At 40.3% G+C, this 23,178-nt stretch overlaps 1 protein-coding gene across 1 annotated transcript in view; it reads left to right on the top strand.

The window, feature by feature from the left end:
* The window catches only part of itgb5 (integrin, beta 5), a 135,244-nt gene that overhangs the window by 11,908 nt on the left and 100,158 nt on the right, over positions 1-23,178 (top strand). The window contains exons 3-4 of the mRNA XM_063052418.1: positions 5,396-5,603; positions 6,571-6,820. Coding sequence (XP_062908488.1) covers positions 5,396-5,603; positions 6,571-6,820 — 458 coding nt within the window. The remainder of the gene's footprint in view (positions 1-5,395; positions 5,604-6,570; positions 6,821-23,178) is intronic.

Genomic DNA, 23,178 nt, shown 5'->3' with positions numbered 1-23,178 from the left:
CACAGACTCGATCTGCAAATTAACATTTCGAGAATCCTGCACAAGGACTCCCAAATCTCTTTGCGCCTCTGTTTTTTGTATTTTCTCTCCATTTAGAAAATAGTCAATCCTTTCACTTCTTCTACCAAAAGTGTTTGACCATACACTTCCCGACACTGTATTACATCCGCCTTTTCTTTGTCCATTCTCCTAATCTGTCTAAGTCCTTCTGTAGTGTCTCTGCTTCCTCAAAACTACCTGCCCCTCCACCTATCTTCATATCGTCTGCAAACTTTGCAACAAAGCCGTCAATTCCATCATGCATATAAGGTAAAAAGAATCATTCCCAACACAGACTCCCTGTAGAACACCACTTGTTACCGGCAGCCAGCCAGAAAAGATTCCCTTTATTCCCATTCTTTGCCTTCTGCCAATCAGCCACTACTTTATCATGCTAGAATCTTTCCTGTAATGGCATGGGCTCATAGCTTGTTAAGAAGCCTCATGTGTGGCACCTTGTCAAAGGCCTTCTGAAAATCAAAGTACACAACATCAACTTATTCTCCTTTGTCTATCCTGCTTGTTAGTTTTCAAAGAATTTCAATGGATTTGTTAGGCAAGATCTTCCCTTGAGGAAACCATGCTGACTATAGCCTATTTTATCATATGCCTTCAAGTACCCTGAGACCTCAGCCTTAATACTTGACTCCAACATTTCCTAACCACTAAGGTCAGACTAACAGACCTATGGTTTCCTTTCTTCTGCCTCTGTCTCTTCTTGAAAGTGGAGTGACATTTGCAAAGTACCAGTCTTCCGGAACCATTCCAGAATCTAGTGATTCTTGAAAGATCATTACCAATGCCTTCAATACCCACTTTCAAACCTCCGGGGTATACACCATCTGGTGCAGGTGACTTATCTACCTTCAGACCTTTCAGTTTCCCAAGAACCTTCTCTCTAGTTATGGTAACTTCATACACTTCATGCCTCCCAGCATGGGGGAATTCATTGAAACCTTTTGAATGTTGAAATGCCTAGACAGAGTAAATGAGGAAAGGATGTTTCCCATGGTGGGGGAGTCTAGGACAAGAGGGCACAGGCTGAAGATAGAGGGGCGTTCATTTAAAGCAGAGCTGCAGAGAAATCTCTTTAGCCAGAGGGTGGTGAATTTGTGAAATTTATTACCCCTGGCAGCTATGAAGGCCAGGTCATTGGATGTATTTAAGGAAGAGCTGATAGGTTCTTGACTGGACAAGGCATCAAAGATTAAGGGGAGAAGGCTGGGGAGAGGGGCTGAGGAGGGGGAGAAAAGGATCAACCATGATTGAATGGCAGAGCAGGCTCGATGGGCCAAATGGCCTAATTTCTCTCCTGTGTCTTATGATCTTATGGTTTTATCAACACTCTTCAGAGATTGTCCTCCTGGTGTCAGTTGTCACATAACCAGGGCTTGTGATATGCACTAACTGCTCATACGACCATCCACCACCTGCTCCCACAGCTTCACGTGACCCTGATTGGGGGAGCTAAGCAGGTGCTACACCTTGCCCAAGGGTGACCTGCAGGCTAGTGGAGGGAAGGAGTGCCTTACACCTCCTTTGGTAGAGACGTATCTCCATCTTGCCACCCAGATTTCAGTTCATATATTTGTAAATTGACTGCTGGCATCTGGCTTCTTCCTGCCTCCCTTCAGAATTTCCAATCTAAGGACTAGAAAATTATAACGAATTATGACAAATATATCTTAATTTTAATTGACTTTCTTACAGTTCCATCATCCTAAAGGTTTGGGTCTCAAGGCCCATCGTGTTCTCCATTTTTGTATGTTTTAAAATAAATAACTCACTTTGACATATTCATACATTCCATTCTCTTAATGATAGTTTTCCCTCTTTCGTGGCTGTGAAAAGTGTTCCTTTAGCCAGTCTGCTACATATTATCTGTTGTGGTTGTCTGCAGCTGTAATGGTCCATATTCTGCTTTAGAAGTTACTTCCTCTAAATAAAGTTATTAAAAACGCATTTAACTCTTGGAAATATGTTTCATATTTTTGCATCCTTTACTCTCTTTGCTTTGTTTGAACTTCACCTTGTGTTTACATGCATTTTCTTTTCCTTAAATACATTCTCTAAGCTCTGTTGAAAGGCATGGACAGAGTAGATGTGGCAAAGTTGTTTCCCATGATGGAGGAGTCTAGTACGAGAGGGCATGACTTAAGGATTGAAGGGCGCCCATTCAGAGCAGAAACGAGAAGAAATTTTTTTAGTCAGAGGGTGGTGAATCTATGGAATTTGTTGCCACGGGCAGCAGTGGAGGCCAAGTCATTGGGTGTATTTAAGGCAGAGATTTATAGGTATCTGAGTAGCCAGGGCATCAAAGGTTATGGTGAAAAGGCGGGGGAATGGGACTAAATGGGAGAATGGATCAGCTCATGATAAACTGGCGGAGCAGACTCGATGGGACGAATGGCCAACTTCTGCTCCTTTGTTTTATGGTCTTACAGTCTCTCATTTATGACTGTGCAGCTTAACTATGCTAACTGAGCCTTTTGCTTTTTTAGGGGTTATTTGTCACTTTAAATACTTCCCTGAATTTCTCCATAGATTCATTAGTTCACAATTTAGGCCTATTTAAAATAAGCATTTTAATTCGAGCCTCTCTTCGCAGTTTGCCCTTACTTGTAGGTCGGTTTGTTTAAAATCTTTACTTTCTAATTCTCTATTCTACTTTTGGAACCTAACAGCAAATGCAGTCATGTCATGTTCGTTACTTGGATGTCCTTGTTTTATGAAGCAGTTGTAGTGGGGAAAGAATTGATTTTCTATAAATTAATTCTGAAATCTGCACCGAGCAGTCTGACTTATTTTGGAAGGTCACTAGGAGACACTTGGTAATTTTAATCGATTGAACTCCAGATCTTATTTGGAGAAAAAGTCAATGAATTATTCTGATCTTTTTAATGTTCCACAATATTTCTCTGGATGAGATCCTTTCAAAACAGCATTGAATTGAAAATAGCTCTGAGTCATCGCTTTATAAGATTTAAAAAAAACGTACTGTGTGGTTTTTTTAATTCCCAAAATAAGAAATTAAGCTAACACAAGGAATTTATTTTTCCAGTTTACACTTGATGGATGGAATAGGCCTTAGCTCCGGCTGTTTGGCAGACACGAGACTTTAAGGCACTTCAGAATCAAAGAGCTGATTAATGTTTAAAACTTTGAAGGTAGAGCTAGGATTGTTATAGCAAGTTGTGATTTAAAGGCCATATTTCAATACAAATGTCCGGGGATCCTGCAAATCACCGGAGAACTGCTTTTTGATTGTGACTTGAAAGAGAACTTAAAATTTGAAACCTAGCCAACATTATTGGCTAGCATTTTATCCCTTTGTACATTATTTGTGTTTACTTAAATTATTGAGTTAAAGGTTTATTTTTGCTGTTCCGTGACAGCTGTACAGGATACTGTAGCTTCTGAAGGAAAGCTAAACTCAGTTTTTCATTTAATTTGAGTTGTCTGTGTACATAACAGCTTTTGATGATTTAAGCGTTAAATGTCATTGTGAGAATTTGATACATAATTAATTGAATTTGGAATGGTTGCTATCTATGTAAAGATTTAATTTTTTTAAAAAATCAGGCTTTCATAAATGTGTGCATCACATTGCTGCCAGTTGGATTGACTTGATTGTGATTTCGCTCTTCATTCTGCCCCTTCTGTGTAGGATTTCTAAGTAGTCCACATTTCACAAACTGAGAGCTCAGGAACAGCACCTCAGAAGAAATAAAACCATAAACTGCATTCAGTACCTGCCCATTTTTTATTGATACAGATTTAATTTTTCTGGAAAACATGCTAAGACGTTCAATGGTTCAATTTAATATCGGAGAATACACAATATACAACATGAAATTCTTACTCTTCACAAACATCCATGAACAAAAGAAAACCCCGAAGAATGAATGACAGAAAAATTCTAGAACACTGAAGTCCCCTCCACCCCACAAACAAGCAGCAGCAAAGCATCTACCCTTCCCCTCCCCCACTTGTTCCACCTGGAAGCAAGTTAACAGTTAATTCCTTGATTTCTGCACCGAGTCTGAGCAGGACTGTGAGGGTTTGGGTCAAGCCACATTTGTCACCATGTCTGAGTCACTGGAGATTAAGGTTTAAGCAGGTCTGCTCTTTTCTGACAGGCACAAAAAAAAGTTGTGTGGGCGAACAGTGATGGAAAAGAGGAAGTCATGTTAAGATCTTTATAGATAAAATCAGTTTGTTTTGTTAGCAAAACAAACAATAGGGTCTGGCAACATGGGAGGTGAGCATTTAAACGCACTGAAACAGGCATGAAAGATTGAGAGGGTCACAAGCAGAAAATGAATAGTGGCTGTCACCTTGGTTTATTTTAAATTACTTTTTAGAGATCTGTAGCATCAGACTATGTGTTATATTTTGGCTGACAATAAACTTGAGCTGTATCAAAGTGAATCTCTGGCTCCTAATTGCACTTGGAGTTGATAAGCATCTCTGTTTAATGAGTGTTTTTGTCTCCCTCTTCTGAAAACTACTGAAACTATCTGCTCAAGTGGGACTTCAAGGTGTTCAAATATTTTAATTCCCATTCCCATTCCCATTCCAGTTCCAATGTATTGATCCATGGCCTGCTCTTGTTCCAAGATGAGGAGCAGCACCTTATGTTCCGTCCGGGTGCCCTCCAACCTGATGGCATGAATATCGATTTCTCCTTCCATTAAACAATTCCTCCCCTCCTCTGTTCTGCACTTTGACCTTGTATTTCTTCTCACCTGCCTATTACTCCCCCCCCCCCCCCCCAGGTCCCCTCCTCCTCCCCTTTCTCCTATGGTCCACTCTCCTATTGGATTCTTTCTTCTCTAGCCCTTGATCTTTCCCACCCACCTGGCTTCACCTATCACTATCCAGCTACCCTCTATCCTCTTAGCCCCACCTTTTTATTCTGGCATCCTCTCCCTTCCTTCTTGGTCCCGAAGAAGGGTCTTGGCCCGAAACATCAACTGTTTATTTCTCTCCAAAGATGCTGCCTGACCTGCTGAGTTTTTCCAGCGTTTTTTTTTCTTTGGATTTCCTTCATCTGTTGACTTTCTCATGTTTGTGAAAGCTATATCTGTTCAGAAAGTTGAATAGCTTTTTCTGGAATGACTAAACTGTTCTTCAAAGAGTTAAGTGCATTTAGTCGAATGTGTGTGAGAGGGGTAAGGCTAAAAGGAAATCTAATATTAGCAAAATCGTAGTCCGGAGATGGTTTAACAAGAACAGGGAATGTGTTTGTTTTCTATCCGTCACATTTACTTGAGAGAGGAATTTACGTCTTGAACAATTTATGTTTAATATAGTTCATTGCAGTTTTATCATCATTCCATCTTTTATCTGTCAGGAATTTGGCAGCAGAGGAAGCATCTCGTCAAGGTGTGACTTTAGAGAAAGCTTGATTAAAAGAGGATGCCAAGAACAGTTTATCGAGAGTCCTCAAAGCACTACACGGATAGAAAGAAACATTCCGTTGAGCAGTAAGGGATCTGGATATTCTCAATCTGATGTCATTCAACTGACTCCTCAAAAGATTGCTCTCAATCTAAGACCTGGTAAGCACTGGATTCTACTCAATGGTGAGGGTTACTTCTATTTTTGAAGCTGCACTTTATTTTCAACTCGGTCAGGCTTTCAAAAGTTTGTTTCTTGATATCTGTGGCTTTTGGTATCAGTGGATATGCAGAAAATGAGGAAGTGCTAGGTCTGATTCACTGACCGGATGATGTTAACATCGTAATGGGAGAAAATAATTCAGTTTAATATCATGTGCTTAGGGTAAAGCCCACAGACCCCTTGCTTAATGGTATTGGTTCATGACACTAATAAGTTTGGGTACCCCTCGTATAGGGGCATCAACTAGCCCCAAAACTGTGCCATTCATCTTATGATTATTTTTGTTACATAAATACATTTTAAAAAATATTAACTGAGAATAGGAAGCATATTAAAATAAAGTTTTTTTTTGCTGCCCTTGGATCATAATAATCTCCTTAGGGAGGAAAAGGAAGGAAAAGTCTTCAGAGTTGGAAGCATTTATTTCCCCAAGTGTGGTGTGTAATTACAGTCTGAATTCAGGCCCTCATTGACTATGACATCTCTCTGCTTTAAATATTTTTAAGACCTGATTTTGTTTGAGTGGAGACTATTGTGTATATAAAAAATGTTGGCTGGCGAAGCATAAGGCTTGGCCATCGCCTTTACCAAACCTCTGAAAATTTATTCCATTGACTTCAATTAGGTTATCCAATAAAACAAGTTTTGGTAATACTTAGTTTTTTTTTTCCAGCTTTGGTTGTTCTTTCAATAGGCAGCTTAATAGGAATTAGTTATTCTTTTGCTTCTGAGCAGAAATATATTTTGAAAAAGATAGAATTTCTTTGTATGAAATTTCGTTGCTCTGTTGCAAGCTCTGACATTCCCTGTCACTTAAAAGAATTTGATAACTTGAGTAAATTTTGCTTGATGTTGTGGATTCTACCAAAAGAATAAACTTACAAACGTTGTTTTCATGGTATATAGACCACAAGACCACATTTCGCATACAAGTTCGGCAGGTGGATGACTATCCGGTGGATTTATACTATCTTATGGACCTTTCCCTCTCCATGAAAGATGATTTGGACAACATCCGAGTGCTCGGAACAACATTATCACGAGAGATGGCAAAACTCACCAGCAACTTTCGACTGGGTTTTGGGACATTTGTTGACAAACCAACATCTCCATTCTCATACACAGGACCCAAATACCAGAACAATCCTTGTGTTGGGTGAGAAGTACTTAGTTTTTGTTATTAATATATTTATCTTGAAGTAATAAAAAAAAAGGTTGTAATATTCTATACTTTGTTCTTGTCTGATGTACTTTGTTAAATCAAGCATTTTCACAGAAGTTCTTGATTTCATGCTCGGTGCCTTAAAGAAGAAAACTATTTTACAGCTGATATTTCTCAAGTTTTAGTCATTCATTTAGTAGGCGGCAGTCTGCCAGCTTGTACTCTTCCCCTCACCCCTCCTCTTCATTACCCCCTTCCTTTCCGGTCTCGATGAAGGGTCTCGGCCCAACATCATCATCATTATTATGTGCCGTGCCATATGATCTGGGCAATCCATGACCACGATTGTTCTTGGCAAATGTTTCTACAGAAGTGTTTTGCAATTGTCTTCTGGGCATTGTATTTTCAAGATGGATAACCCCCTAGACGTTAAACAATCTTGAATCTTGAATCTCATTCCATATACCCACCATGTGCCATGTCATAGACCTGCCCATAATGTCCCCTTTAAATCTATCTTCTTTCCCCTTAAACATATCCCCTCTAGTATTGGAGTCCCTTCGCTCGTTCATTATTGACATGCCTATGAAGTGGGTGATCATGGTCTTCATTCATGGCAAATTTTTCTACAGAAGTCTTTCCCATTGCCGCCTTCTAGGCAGTGTCTTTATAAGATGGGTGACCCCAGCCATTATCATTACTCTGCAGAGATTATCTGCCTGGCGTCAGTGGTCACATAACCAGAGGTTGTGATATGTACCAGCTGTTCATATGACCATCCACCACCTGCTCCCAGGGCTTCACATGGCCTTTTTTGGGGGGGGGGGATGGGGGAGAAGGTGGGTTAAGCAGATACTACACCTTGCCCAAGAGTGGCCTCAGGCTAGTGGAGGGAAAAAGGGAAGGAGTGCCTTACACCTCCTTGGGTAGAGATGTATCTCCATCCCACCTCCTGAAAAGTCTAAATAAAAGGGTAAAGATAAAAGTTAATTTTATACATGGTTTAAATTGGTAAATGTGATTCAGTTATTATCTTTATTTGAGAACGTGACACCAGTGTGTTTCGATATTGTTGCTTGTTTGTAGAAATATGTTGGGAATTAGTTTTCCGTTTACCTTTGATGTGATAGACCAATAGTAAAGATGTCAGAAGAAATATAAACATTATATTAATAATATAAATATTAATACTTTACATTGCCAACTTTTTGGTGCTTGTTTTCTTCTCCAACCCATGATGAATGTCTTTTATATGTCTTTTATTTTTACTATATTCGCAGACAGTTGCTCATTCTAGTCAGGGGTTCCCAATCTTGTTTATGCTGTAGATCCCTACCATTAACCGAGGGCTGTGTGGACACCACACTGGGAACCCCTGCTTTACTGCAACTAACAGTCTGCTGGAGGAACTCAGCAGATCAAGCAGCATCTGTTGGTGGGGAGGGAGATGGAGGCTGAGAGGAAAGGAACTGTCCATGTTTTGGGTTGAAAACTTGCTCTAGATTCCAGCAGCTACAACCCCTTGTGTCTCCATGTGCTTACTGATCCTGAAATAATATGTAATTGCCAACAATTAATTGCAACAGTTTATAACTTTGCTTTATTTAAATTGATCTGCCATTTTATAGAGTCAGGGTCATAGAAAACTGCAGCACAGATGCAGGCATTTCGGCCCATCTAGTCAGCACCAAACCATTTAAAGTGCCTACTCCCATCGACGTACACTGGACCATAATCCTCCATACCCCTCTCATCTATGTACCTATCCAATTTCACTTAAATGTTGAAATCAAGCCCGTATGCACCACCAGAGCTAGCAGCTCGTTCCACACTCCTCCACTCTCGAGTAAAGAAGCTACCATTCATGTTCTGCTTAAACTTCTCACCTTTCACCCTTAACCCATGACCTGTAGTTGTAGTTCCACCCAATCTCAATGAAAAATGCCTGCTTGCATTTACCCTATCATTTCCCCTCATAATTTTGTATACCCCTATCAAATCTCTTCTCAATAGTCTACATTCCAAGGAATAAAGTCCTAACCTATTCAGAGTTTTCATATAACTCAGGTCCTCCAGTCCCAGCATCATCCTTGTGAATTTTCTCTGTACTCCTTCAACCTTATTTACATCTATCCTGTAGGTGGGTGACCAAAACTGCAAGATAGGCCTCACCAATGTCTTATACAATTTCAATATAATACCTTATCTCCTGTGCTCAATACGTTGATTAATGAAGGCCAAAGTGCCAAAAGCTTTCTTTATGACCCTGTCTACCTTTGACACCTCTTTCGATGAATATTGGACCTGTATTCGCACATCCCTTTGTTCTACCACACGCCTCAGTGCCCTACTGTTCACAATGTAAGACTGCCCTGGTTGGTACGACCGAAGTGCAACACCTCGCATTTGTCTGCATTAAGTTCCATCTGCCACTTTTAGTCATAGTCATAGTCGTACTTTATTGATCCCGGGGGAAATTGGTTTTTGTTACAGTTGCACCATAAATAGTTGAATAGTAATAAAACCATAAATAGTTAAATAGTAATATGTGAATTATGCCAGGAAATAAGTCCAGGACCAGCCTATTGGCTCAGGGTGTCTGACCCTCCAAGGGAGGAGTTGTAAAGTTTGATGACTTCCTATGACGCTCTGTGCTGCATCTCGGTGGAATGAACCTCTGGCTGAATGTACTCCTGTGCCCACCCAGTACATTATGTAGTGGATGGGAGACATTGTCCAAGATGGCATGCAACTTGGACAGCATCCTCTTTTCAGCCTATTTCTCCAGCTGGCCCACATCCCTTTGTAAGTTCTGATAGTCTTCCTCACTATCCACTAAACCCCCTAATCGGTGTCACGTGTAAGTTTGTTGATTCAGTTAATCACATTATCAGAAAGATCATTGATATAGATGGCAAACAAAAATGGTCCTGCAGCAACACCACGCCACTAGTCACAGGCCTCCAGTTAGAGAGGCAACCATCTACTACCACTCTCTTGGTTCTCCCACAAAGCCAATGTTTAACCCAATTTACTACCTCATCTTGAATGCCAAGCGACTGAACCTTCTTGACCAACCTCCCAGGAGGGAGTTTGTCAAATGTTTTGCTAAGGTCCATGTAGACAGCATCCACTGCCTTGCCTTCATCCACTTTCCTGGTAACTTCCTTGAAAAACTCTGTAAGATTACTTAGACATGACCTGTCCTGCACAAAACCATGCTGACTGTCCTGAATCAATCCCTGTCTATCCAAATACTCATGTATCCTGTCCTATGGAATACCTTCCAGTAACTTTCCCACTATTGATGTCAGGCTAACCTGTTTATAATTTCCTGCTTTATTTTCAGAGTCTTTCTTAAACAGCAGAACAACATTAGCTATCCTCCAATCCTCCTGTACCTTGCCTGTTGCTAAGAGGCAATGTTTTTCATTTTAATGTAACTACAAATAATTTGGTCAAAGGAAGCAAATATAGTTATGACAGACTTTTATTTAAATTGTTGCAAAGACATCTGATCTGTTTATTACAACATTATTGGATTAATGGAAATGAAGTGCTGCGGTAAAGTGTGAGACCCTTCACTGGATGAACTATATAGATTATATCCTATCAAAAAATCATTTTCTTTTATTGAGATACAGTGCAGAGTAGGCCTTTCTGGCCCTTTGAGCCATGCTATCTAGCATTCCCCCACTTTAATCCTAGCCTAATCATGGGAAAATTCACAATGATCAATTAACCTGCCAACTGGTATGTCTTTGGACTGTGGGAGGAAACCAGAGCACCCATAGGACACCCACGTGGTCACGGGAGAACGTACAAATTCCTTAAGGTAACAGCGGGAATTATTAAAATTTTAGAATCACTTTTAACCTTGTGTGACCGCAAGTAAACAGTTTCAATTAGACCCATTTTGGCTTAAGTTTCTGAAATGTTTCTGTTTTTTAGTTTGTTGTGGTTTATCAAACAAATCTGTTGGGTAGCCAGTTTAGCAATTCACAAATCCAACAACCATTATGTAATCAGAGATTGTGGTAAACAGAAATTCCACAAATAATAATAAGTTCTTTTTCTGCTCAATGAGGTATTTTTTATTCAAGTCCAGTTCCAAGAAGCTGTCAGAACGTTGGAAACAAAAGAGACTGCAGATTCTGGATTCTGGAGCAACGAACAACGTGTTCAGATCAACACACACAAAATGCAGGAGGAACTCAGCTGGCCAGGCAGCATCTATGAAAAGATGTACAGTGGATGTTTCAGGTTGAGACCCTTCAGCAGGACTTGTGTCCAGGTGCAAGGTTTTGATCTTCTGAGTTGACGGTTCCTTTGTCGAACAGATGCCACTGAACTGGCTGAGTTTCTGCCCCAGATTACTGAGTTATTAGTACTGTTTAGTTTGAAGTTCTACTATGCAGCACTTTTCGTTTCAAAATGACATGACTAATGAGTGACATGATCAGTCGTGCGACTTATTTAATCATGTACCTGATGAACTGGATGGTGGGGTAGCGATATGTCTCTACCAAAGGAGGAGTAAGGTGCACCTTCCCTCCGCTAGCCTGCGGGTCACCCTTGGGGAAGGTGTGGCAGCTGCTCAGCCCCTCCCTTGCCCCCCCCCCCCCGATCAGGGTCACGTGCAGCCATGGGAGCAGGTGTTGCCTATCGTAAGTCCTGATGATGTGACCCGTGGTAGCAGCAGGTAATCTCTGAGAAGGGTCTCAACCCAAAACGTCAACTGTTTATTCATTTCCACGGATACTGCCAGACCTGCTGAGCTCCTCCAAAAGTGTGTGGTGCTTTGGAATTTCAACATCTGCAGGTTTTCATGTGTTTATAAACTCTGAAGAGTATTGATTGTGGCTGGGGTCATCCGTCTTGTAAAGACACTTGCCAGAAGAAGGCAATGGCAAACCACTTCGATAGAACAATTGGCCAAGAACAATCATTGCCATTAGACCATGATTGGCCATGTCATATAATACAGCATATAATGATAATGATGATTAATACCTGATGAAACATAGAAAACCTATAGCACAATACAAGCCCTTCGGCCCATGAAGCTTTGCCGGACATGTCCTTACCTTAGAACTACCTAGGCTTACCTGTAGCCTTCTATTTTTCTAAGCTCCATGTATCCATCCAGGAGTCTCTCAAAAGACCCTATTGTTTCTGCCTCCACCACCGCCGCCGGCAGCCCATTCCACGCACTCACCACTCTCTGCATAAAAAGAAAACTTATCCCTGACATCTCCTCTGTACTTACTTCCAAGCACCTTAAAACTATGCTTATTTCATTTCAGCCCTGGGAAAAAGCCTCTGACTATCCACATGATCAGTACCTTTCATTATCTTGTACAACTCTACCAGGTTACCTCTCATCCTCCTTCACTACAAGGAGTAAAGGCCGAGTTCACTCAACCTATTCTCATAAGGCATGCTCCCCAATCCAGGCAACATCCTTGTAAATCTCCTCTGCACCCTTTCTATGGTTTCCACGTCCTTCCTGTAGTGAGGCGACCAGAATTGAGCATAGTACTCCAAGTGGGGTCTGACCAGGGTCCTATATAGCTGCAACATTACCTCTCGGCTCTTAAACTCAATCTCATGATTGATGAAGGCCAATGCACCGTATGCCTTCTTAACCACAGAGTCAACCTGTGCAGCTGCTTTGAGTGTCCTATGGACTCGGACCCCACGATCCCTCTGATCCTCCACACTGCCAAGAGTCTTACTATCAATACTATACTCTGCCATCATATTTGACCTACTAAAATGAACCACCTCACACTTAACTGGGTTGAACTCCATCTGCCACTTCTCAGCCCAGTTTTGCATCCTATTAATGTCCGTTGTAAATTCTGACAGCCCTCCACACTATCCACAACACACCCTACCTTTGTGTCATCAGCAAATTTACTAACTCATCCCTCCACTTCCTCAACCAGGTAGTTTATAAAAATTATAAAGAGTAGGGGTCCCAGAGCAGATCCCTGAGGCACACCACTGGTCATCGACCTCCATGCAGAATATGACCCATCTACAACCACTCTTTGTCTTCTGTGGGCAAGCCAATTCTGGATCCACAAAACAAGGTCCCCTTGTATCCCATGCCTCCTTACTTTCTCAATAAGCCTTGCACGGGGTACCTTATCAAATGCCTTGCTGACATCTGAATGAGTTGCTGGACACGCTCCGCGGAGTCAGTTCTGGAGCACTTCAGTTCATGTTCCGAGAGTTTCTGGTTACTTTGTTTTTGCTGTTGGTATGTTTTGATTGAGGAGCTTTGGCACAGAACTGGTTCTGCAGCTGTGGCCCGAGCCATAGACAGAGCGCCAAGCTGAACTGACTGTCACTCCTGGACCATTTTCAGGGACTCTGTGGTTTGATGTTTGATATTGTGTGTGTTAATTGATTGCTTTTTGCTGTTCGCACAATTAGATTTTCTGGGTGCGCTGGGTATTTGATGTTTTCTTTGAATAGGTTCCATGGTCTTTCTTTGTTTCATGGCTGTCTGTAAGGAGATGGATCACAGGATATACATATTTTGATAATGTACTTTGAACCTTTTGAAGAAAAACAAACAATGTATTGTTTGGTAGAACAAAACTGGATAAACAGTTTCCTATCCGATAGTGAATTAACAGGAACAGAAATATACTATCATGTGCTCTGTTTGTCTTCCATTTCAGTTTTCATTTATTTTCCATGCTGGTGTGTTAAGTTGTTCATAATCATTTTTTTGCTCTTATCTTTTTCTGTCACTTTGAAGAGGCCTGAGAGATGGCAAAGTTCAAAGTAAATTTATTATCAAAGTACATACTGTATATGTCACCATTTACCACCCTGAGATTCATTTTCTTGCAGGCAGTCACAGTAACACAAAGAAGTACAACAGATTCACTGAAACAATACACACAAACAAAGACTGAAAAACAAGCAGTAGGCAAAAGATAAACTGTGAAAATATAATAATATTGCATCGGGCACCATGATAGCATAACAGTTAGCACAACACTATTATAGCTCAGGGAATTAGTTGCAGAGTTTGGAGTTCAATCCCGGCAGGAGTTTCTGTGTTCCTTCCCACGACTGTGTGGGTTTCCTCCAGGTGCTCTAGTTTCCTCCCACAGTCCAAAGACATGCTGGTTGGTAGATTACTTGGTCATTGTAAATTATCCTGTGATTAGGCTAGGGTCAAAACAGGGGTCGCTGGCAGTGTGGCTCGAAGGGCCAGAAGGTCCTATTCTGCACTGTATCTCAATAAATAAACTATTCATGAACCTGGTGCTGAGGGTCCTGAGGCTCCAGTATCTTCATTTCATTTTCTTGCAGGCATTCATGGTAGAACAAAGAAATACAGGAGAATCAATGGAAAGCTGCACACAAAGACCGACAAACAAGCAATAAGCAAGCTATAACAGGACAGAAGATGTGATGTCACATTGGAAAAGACAACCGATATCTAGTTACAAAAATACCTTTTGCATTACAAAATAATCCAAGGTCATTACAAGAGGATTATGGAGTAAAATTTCAGATTAATATATGAAATCAATACTAAGATTTTATCCAGCAGCACTGTTAAATTTAATGCAACACCATTTAAAAAAAACAAAAATAGTGTCCAGTTTGCAGAGAAATTCAAGTTAGGAATTTTTTTTTTTAATTGGCAAGCTGAAGGTCTATAGTTAGTGTGCTGGTAAAGGATGGATGCTGTATACCTGGAGTAGGTTATGAAGCTGTGGAGGAATCAAGCAGAGATATTTAAACTAGGATGAGGAATGAATACAATTTGACAAGTTAAGACAAGGGCAATGACATTTCTCATGCCTTCTGATGGTAGATTGATAGAAACTAGTTGTAATATGTTGCAACTGTCAAATCTAGAGTGTAATCTGGGGAGGTTTCACCTTTGTGGTGCCCAGTTGAGTTGTGTCCCAGGGTTCAGAAAGAGATGGCTGAAGAGATCGTGGGGGAGCTAGTAATGATCTTTCAAGAGTCCACTAGGTTCTGGAATAGTTCCAAAAGACTGGAAGATTGCAAATGTCCCTTCACTCTTCAAGAAGGGAGAGAGGCAGAAGAAAGGAAACTATAGGCCAGGTAGTCTGACTTCAGTGGTTGGGAAGATGTTGGAGTTGATTATTCAGGATGAGATATCAGGGCACTTGGAGGCACATGATAAAATAGGCCATAGTCAGCATGGTTTTCTCAAGGGAAAATCTTGCCTGACAAATTGACAAATCTGTTGGAATTCTTTGAAGAAATAACAAGCAGGATGGACAAAGGTTGATGTTGTGTACTTGGATTTTCGGAAAGCCTTTGAAAAGGTGCCACACAAGAGGGTGCTTAACAAGCTATGAGCCCATGGCATTACAGGAAGGATTCTAGCATGAATAAAGTAGTGGCTGATTGGTAGGAGGCAAAATGGAAATAAAGGGAGCCTTTTCTGGTTGTCTGCCAGTGATTCGTGGTGTTCCACAGGAGTTTGTATTAGGACTGACTCTTATGTTATATGTCAATGATTTGGATGATACAAAGAAAGGCGGAGGAGCAGGTAGTTTTGAAGAGGTAGAAAGGCTACAGAAGGACTTCGCTTTGGAAAATGGGTAAAGAAATGGCAGGTGGAATACAGTGTTGTAAACTGTATGGTCATGCACTCTGGTAGAAGAAATGAAAGGGTTGATTATTTTCTAAATGGAAAGAAAATACACCGAGGCGCAAATGGATGGGAGTCCTTGTGCAGGATTCTCTAAATGTTAATTTGCAGGTTGAGTCTGTGGTGAGGAAGGCAAATGCGGTGATAGCATTCGTTTCAAGAGTACTTCAAGTAGTTTTGGGGCCCTTATCTCAGAAAAGATGTGCTGAAACTGGAGAGGATTCAAAGGAGGTTCACAAAAATGATTCCAGGATTGAATGGCCTTTTCGTATGAAGAGTGTTGGATGGCACTGGGTCTGTATTCTTACAACTACAATACGATGATTTCCTTGATCGCCAGCATTTTACATTTAGTAAATTAACATAAACATGAGAGTAGATTGATAAAGAAGAGTTTACATTGTTAATATTCTTACTTCTAATAAAATTGATTAGCTAGGTAGATTGCAGATGGATCTGGCTAACAAGATGACAGAAGATTAAAACAGAGGGACTTCTGTTTAGAATGGAGATGAGTAATTTCTTTAGGCAGGAAGTGGTGAATCTTTGGACTTCATTGCCATAGGCGGCTGTGGAGACCAAGTCTTTGGGTGCATTTAAGTTGGAGGTTGGTAGGTTCTTGATTGGTCAGGACATGAAAGGTTGTGGGGAGAAGGCCGGAGAATGTGATTGAGAGGGAAGTGAATCAGGTATGATGAAATGGCAGAGCAGACTTAGATGGGCTGAATGGTATAACTCTACCCCTAGGTCTTCTGGTCTAAGACTAGAAATGGCATTTAATTGTAATTCATATACAAGGAAACCCAACCAGCTTTGTTATCCGCTGACATTTAGTCTTTGATATGCAATGTGATCAGTGCATGTTTATCCCAGACTAACAAAATTGAAATAGTTATCTTGAACTCTTATACAGTGACAGTAGAATTTTCACTCCTGATTTTACATCAGGAATACAGAATTTATTGACATAGCTATTGACGTAATGTCATACCTTGTGAAATACAATTTAACAACTCCATTTAACTATTACTGATCTGAATTTTGATGGTCAGCATGGGACAGTAGAGGTGTATAGATGTGAGAGTAAATTATAGCTGATCTTTTAATGTCACTGTCTCTATTCTTATTTGCTCTAACAATTGCTAGGATTAGTAATATTCCAAGTACTGAATAGTAAAAAATCTTGGCAATTGTTTCCAAAACTCCTGATTTGATAAAAGCTGTTGGTGCACAAATACATCACATAAGAGCATAAGGAAATACAATGAGGAGTGGGCTCTTCGGTCCTCCATGCCTGACCTGCTGCAGGCTTTCTCTTTTGTGCCTATTCTTCACAGCTCTCCATTCCCTGAGTTTTCAAAATATTATCCGTCTCTTCATTGACTGCGGCATCACAAAGCTATAGGTTGGAGAATTCCAGTCATTCACCACCCTCTGAGAAATTCTGAGTGACTGCTTCTAATATTGTAAATAATGGATCTTCATTTGAATTTCTCCTGCTTGTGAGACACCTTGTTATTCTCCCCCCCACCACCCCCACCAATCATGCCCGATTAGGATCTTGCACTTATCAGTAAGATCACTATTCATTCTTTTATACTTCAAAGAACATAATCTAATTTCTTGAGCCATTTGTGATATTGACAACCCTCTCATCCCAATGACCTAGTTAATCTCTTTTGGACTAATTCTTCCAATTCTAGTGTATCTTCTTAAAAAGGAAACCAAATCTGTGCTAATGCATAGAAATTGATCTAATCTTTCAATATGAAATATATATATTGCTCAATCTCATTGCTCTGCTGAAAAGGCATTATTTATTTTACCTCCTCCTAATGTTTTAAATGTCAAAAAAATATTGTCTAGGTTTTTAACTTTACTGAAGTAACCATTTATATTACTAAAATACCTGTTTATCCCCTTTCCACCATTTAATTTCAAAATTTTTTCCCAGTGTGAAAGTTGATTGTGCAGGCATCCAAGAATTTCAATGATAGGTTTACTTTTGTTTGTCTTTTGTATGCCTAGTAAGTTGATAAAAGCCACAAGAAACAATTTTGTAAGGCCTGAAGTCTAATTCCTTTAAATATATACCATCCTTTGCTCCACCAAATATTTATCTATTTAGTACTATGCAAAAATCTCAGGCACATGTATAGCGAGGGAGTCCAAGACTTTTGCACAGTACAGTTTCTCAATGTGGAGCGGAGAGTGACTTTGTAAATGTGGCAGAAGTAAAGGATGTTGGGAATGACAAGGGTGGGGTACCGCAGGAGGGGTGTGGGACAGATAATAGAAAAGGAGTACCTGGGGTGAGACATATTGCAAATGCAGACACACCCAACTCAGAGACACAAGGTAAGGTCATTTGGTTCCAAACAATTTGTTCATTGATCATGACAGAATGTTTCTCTGGTGCTTCCTGCTCCCTCCCCTCTCCCTTAGCCAGAATCCAGTTTATCATCACTCACAGATGTCATTAATTTTCTTTTGTGGAAACAGTACAGTGCAATACATAAATTGCTACGGTACTGTATATGCTTCCAAGTACCTGAAATCTTATCCTTAATGGACTCCAGAATCTTACCAACAACTGAAGTCCAACTAATTGGCCTTCAATTTCTAGGAAGAGGTACAGTCGACGTTTCGGGCCGAGACCCTTTGAGTCCTGACGAAGAGTCTCGGCCCGAAACATCAACTCCACCTCTTCCTAGAGATGCTGCCTGGCACAGCAACTTTTATGTGTGTTGCTTGAAATTCCAGCATCTGCAGATTTCCTCATGTTGGCCTTCAATTTTCTGTCTTTTGCCTCCCTCCTTTCTTAAAGAGTGGAGTGAGATTTGCGATCGCTGATTTTAATGATTCTAACGATTCTTGAAAGATTACTAATGCTTCCACAATCTCTTCAGCTTCCTCTTTTTAGAATGCTGTAGTATAGTTCATTGATCCAGGTGACATATCTACCTTCAGACCTTTCAGCTTCCCAAGTACTTTCTCCGCAGTAGTAATAACTACACTTACTTCAGCCCCCGACAATCTCAAATTTTTGGCATACTGCTGGTGTCTTCTACAATGAAAATGGACACAAAATACTTACTGAATTCATCCACCATTTCTTTGTCCTCCATTACTACCTCTTCAGAGTTATTTTCCAGCAGTCTGATAGCCAGTCTTGCCACACTTCTACTCTTTATATATTTCAAGTATATGTTCAGGTTAGTTGGGGAGCAGCGGTCGACAGTAATCTTGATGGCTTACCAGAAATGTTCAATCACATTAAGGTCAGGACTCTGACTGGGATACACAAGGACATCAGATTTCTTCATTTGAAGCCACTCCATGGTTGCTCTAGCAGTGTACTTTGGGTCATTGTACTGCTGAAAGGCAAACTACCTCCCCAGTTAAGCTTTAGCACAGAAGCTAACAGATTTTTATTCAGGATCTCTCTGTGTTTATAAGGTGTCACTTGAAGTATCGTGAGCAGATTTGGGCCTGTTATCTTAGAAAGGATGTGCTGATACTGGAGAGGGTTCAAAGGAGGTTCAGGAAAATGATTCCGGGATTAAAAGGCTTGCCATGTGAAGTTTGTTTGATGGCTCTGATGGCAACTGAGGAGGTTTACGAAGCGGTGAGAAGGTCTGAAGAAAGGCACCGACTGTCTTTCTATCTATGACAATCTTGCCTCTTTCCTTGACCATAAGATATAGGAACAGAATTAGGCCATTTGGCCCATAGGAAGTAGTGACTATCAGCCCAGAGTCATCAAACGCTCTACACATGACAAGCCATTCAGTCCTGGAATCATTTTACTGAACCTCCTTTGAACCCTCTCCAGTTTTAGCACCTCCTTTCCAAGGTAAGGGGACCCAAACTACTCACAAAACTCCAAGTGAGGTGTCACCAGTGCTTTATAAAGTTTCAACATTACATCCTTGCTTTTATATTCTAGTCCTCTTGAAATGAATGCTACCATTGCTTTGTCTTCCTCACTGCAGACTCAACTTTCAAATTAACCTTTAGGGAATCCTGCACAAGGACTCCCTTGCCTCTTTACACCGCAGTTTTTTGTACTTTCTCTCCATTTACAAAATAGTCAATCTTTTTGTTTCTTCTACCAAAGTGCATGACTATATACATTGGTTGAAGAAACGAAATACACTCTGGACCTGTAATCACTAGAATTTAAAAGAATGAGGGGTAACCTCATTGAAACCTATGGATTGGCAAAAGGCCTTGATGGACTGCATATGGAGAGGATGTTTACTATGGTGAGAGAGTCTAGAGCCAGAGGGCACAGGCTCAGAATAGAGGGGCATCCTTTTAGAATGGAGATGAGGAATTTCTTCAGCCAGGGAATGGTGAATCTGTGGAATTCATTGCCACAGGCATCTGTGGAGGCCAAGTTGATAAATTCTTAATTGATCAGGGCACGAAGGGATACGGGGGAGAAGGGGCTGAGAGATAAAATAGATCGGACATGATGAAATAGTGGAACAGACTTGATAGGCCAAATGACCTAATTCTAGTCCTATATCTTTTGGTCTTATGGTATTTATCAGCATTTATCTTCCCCTCAAATCTGATCAGATTTCCAGTCCCTGCTGCTGGAAAGCATCCCCTTAGCATGATGCTATCTCCAGCATACATTTCAGTAGGGATGGTGTTACCTGACTGATGTGAAATTCCTCTGAAATAGAATAATTCAACACATCATTGATATCCATGTCACTTCATGTGCTTTATTGTAAACACGGGGCTCAGTATCACCCAAAAATGGGTGTGGCCAGATGATGCTATTGCTTTGTTGAAGATAAAATGATCAATTGAAAACATAGTTCAGTCCATGTTGTACTGTTGCATTTCAGTATTCTGTACGACTTTACCTGTTTAAAGCTAAATCCCTTAGCTATAAATCTATCCACTATCACATTGCATGTCTTTTCGAAAAACTACTTGGGATTTGTCTCCAAGTATATATGGCAGAAAACTGCCCAGCAATTTCTGATTAGTTCTGTGAATAAGCTATGTGGTATCAGCAGTGCTTTGCTCTCTGCTCCGGAAATCTGGGAGCATTGACTTCAATGGAACTGAACTGATGAGGCTAGAATATATAAACATTATTTTACAAACTGTTTAATGTCCACCAGTTCAGAATTTCATAATGATATTACTTCACTATGCAGATGATATATATTTAAATGTTAGTCTGCTCCATTATTTGAAATCCTTTTTGTGGGTTAATCTTCCTTTACCTATCATATTAGTTCAATCAGATAGCTTCACCAGCAGTTTATCACCACAGTAACCCTGGCCTCATTGATGTCAATAGGGATTAGCCCGTGTCCATTCCTCTTGTAATCCACAACCAGCTCCTTTGTTTTTGTGACATTGAGGGAGAGGTTGTTTCCTTAACACCACTGTGTCAGAGAGATGACTTCTTCCCTGTAGGCCACCTCGTTATTGTTTGAGATGAGGCCAATCAATGAAGTGTCGTCGGCAAATTTAATTAGATTGGAGCTGTGGGTGGCGACACAGTCATGGGTATACAGGGAGTAAAGGAGGGGACGCAGTATGCAGCCCTGAGGGGCTCCTGTGTGGAAACTTGATGGGCCGAATGGTCTAGTTCTGTTCCTGTGTCCTTAGATCATCAATTATAGAAAATGCTATAAAAATTGAGCAGTTTGGACAACATCTCTGCAGAGATTAAGAATTGAAGTTAATATTTCAATTTGATTTATTTTAATCAGTTCTGATTCTCCTTCCATAAATGGTCCCTTACCTGGGTGTTTCTGGCTCATTTCAATTTTCAAAAGTCTGCAATATTTTGTTTTTGCTTTGGTGTTAGAAGAAAGGGTACAAATTAGCTTAAATAATTTATTTATAATTATAATAAATAGACATCTGCATAAGAATTCTGAACGTATTCATTGACATTCTTGAATTGTTAATGCTTCTGTTACCGGCAGCCTTAGCTTCAGAGATTTTTGAGTTACAAATCATGTGTTGTGTTTTATTAGTGAAAAAGAGCAAGATTTTTGAACCGCCATGGTTTTAATAAAAGACGATTATTTAACTTCAAAATGTTTCCTTCAGATCATTTAGTTTGGAATTTGTATGTGATTTCCCCACACCCTTTTTTTTTATTGGTTTTGTTCAGTTTTAGAACCAAACAAATGAGGTTTTCAGATTAGATTATATCCAGTAAACATCTGTTGCCTAGAAATTTCTATGTGCCCTAAGGCTGCAGTAGATGGGTACAACAGTGCTTTGATCAGCAGTTCTCTACTGAAAACTTTACTTGTGATAGAATGTGATTTTTTTTTCTTCTGAATTAACTATGTGCTACTTTTTCAGGAGTCATGGGTTGGTGGTTACTGTCCCAATGTAGTCTGTGTGGTGCCTGGGATGGGGAGAGGGGTCAGACCCTGGCATAGTCCTACTGAAGCAATGCTAAATCATTGTTTTCCCGGGGGTGCTCAGTGGAGTAAATCTGGACAAAGTACTCATCACAGTGCATCACTGGACAAGGGTAATGCAGCGTTAGAGACAGGAAATAGTTGGGGGGGGGTGGTGAATGTCAATAAGCGAACCAGAAAAAAGACCAGGAGAGATGGTATGGTGAAAAATTGGATGATGTCAGAATCTGATTTAATATCATTGGCATGTATCATGAAATCTGTTGTAATGTGGTAGCTATACATTGCAATACATAATAAAAACTGAATATATAGTTATATTCAGGACCATTTATGGAAGGAGAATCAAAACTAATTAAAATAAATCAACTTGAAATATTAGCTGAATATATAATAATAGTTGAGTCTACTTCACTTTTCTATCATGGTTGATCCTGGATCCCACTCAACCCCGTACACCTGCTTCTCACCATATCCTTTGATGCTCTGACTAAACAGGGACCTATCAACTTTCACCTTAAATAGACCCATAGACTTATCCTCCACCATAGTCTGTGGTAGAGCATTCAACAGGTTCATCACTCTGGATAAAAACGAAAGATTCTTCCTTACCTCTGTTCTAAAAGGTTGCCCCTGAATTTTGAGACTGTGCCCTCTAGTTCTGGATACCATCACCATAGGAAACATCCCATCCTCATCCATCCTATCTAGTCCTTTCAGCGTTCACTAGGTTTCAATGAGAGCCCCCAGCATTCTTCAAAATTCCAGTGAGTACAGGCCCAAGGCTGCCAAATGATCCTTGTATGATAACCTCTTTATTCCGAGAATCATCCTTGTGAGCCTGCTGTGGACTCACTCCAATGACAATGCATCCTTTTTGAGATATTGGGCTCAAAACAGTAATACTTCAAGTGCAACCTGGCTAGTAAATTATAAAGTCTCAGCATTATCCCCTTGCTTTTATATGCTATTCCCCTTGAAATAAATACCAACATTGCATTTATCATCTTTACCACAGACACAACCTGTGAATTAACCTAGTGGGAGTCTTACACGAGGACTCCGAAGTCCCTCTGCACCTCTGAAGTTTGAACCTTCCCATTTATATAATAGTTCATACTATTGTTCCTTTTACCAAAATGAATTATCATACATTTTCCAACACTGTATTCCACTGCCAGTGCTTTTCCCATTATTCCAATTTGTCTAAATCCTGCTGCAACTGCATTGCTTCTTTGATTCCTACCTACCCCGACACCTATCTTCATATTCTT

Source organism: Mobula hypostoma, chromosome 6 (assembly GCF_963921235.1).
Source record: "Mobula hypostoma chromosome 6, sMobHyp1.1, whole genome shotgun sequence".
NCBI lineage: Eukaryota > Metazoa > Chordata > Chondrichthyes > Myliobatiformes > Myliobatidae > Mobula > Mobula hypostoma.
The sequence above is the reverse complement of the archived record's forward strand: the minus strand, read 5'-3'. Positions and strand labels throughout refer to the sequence as shown.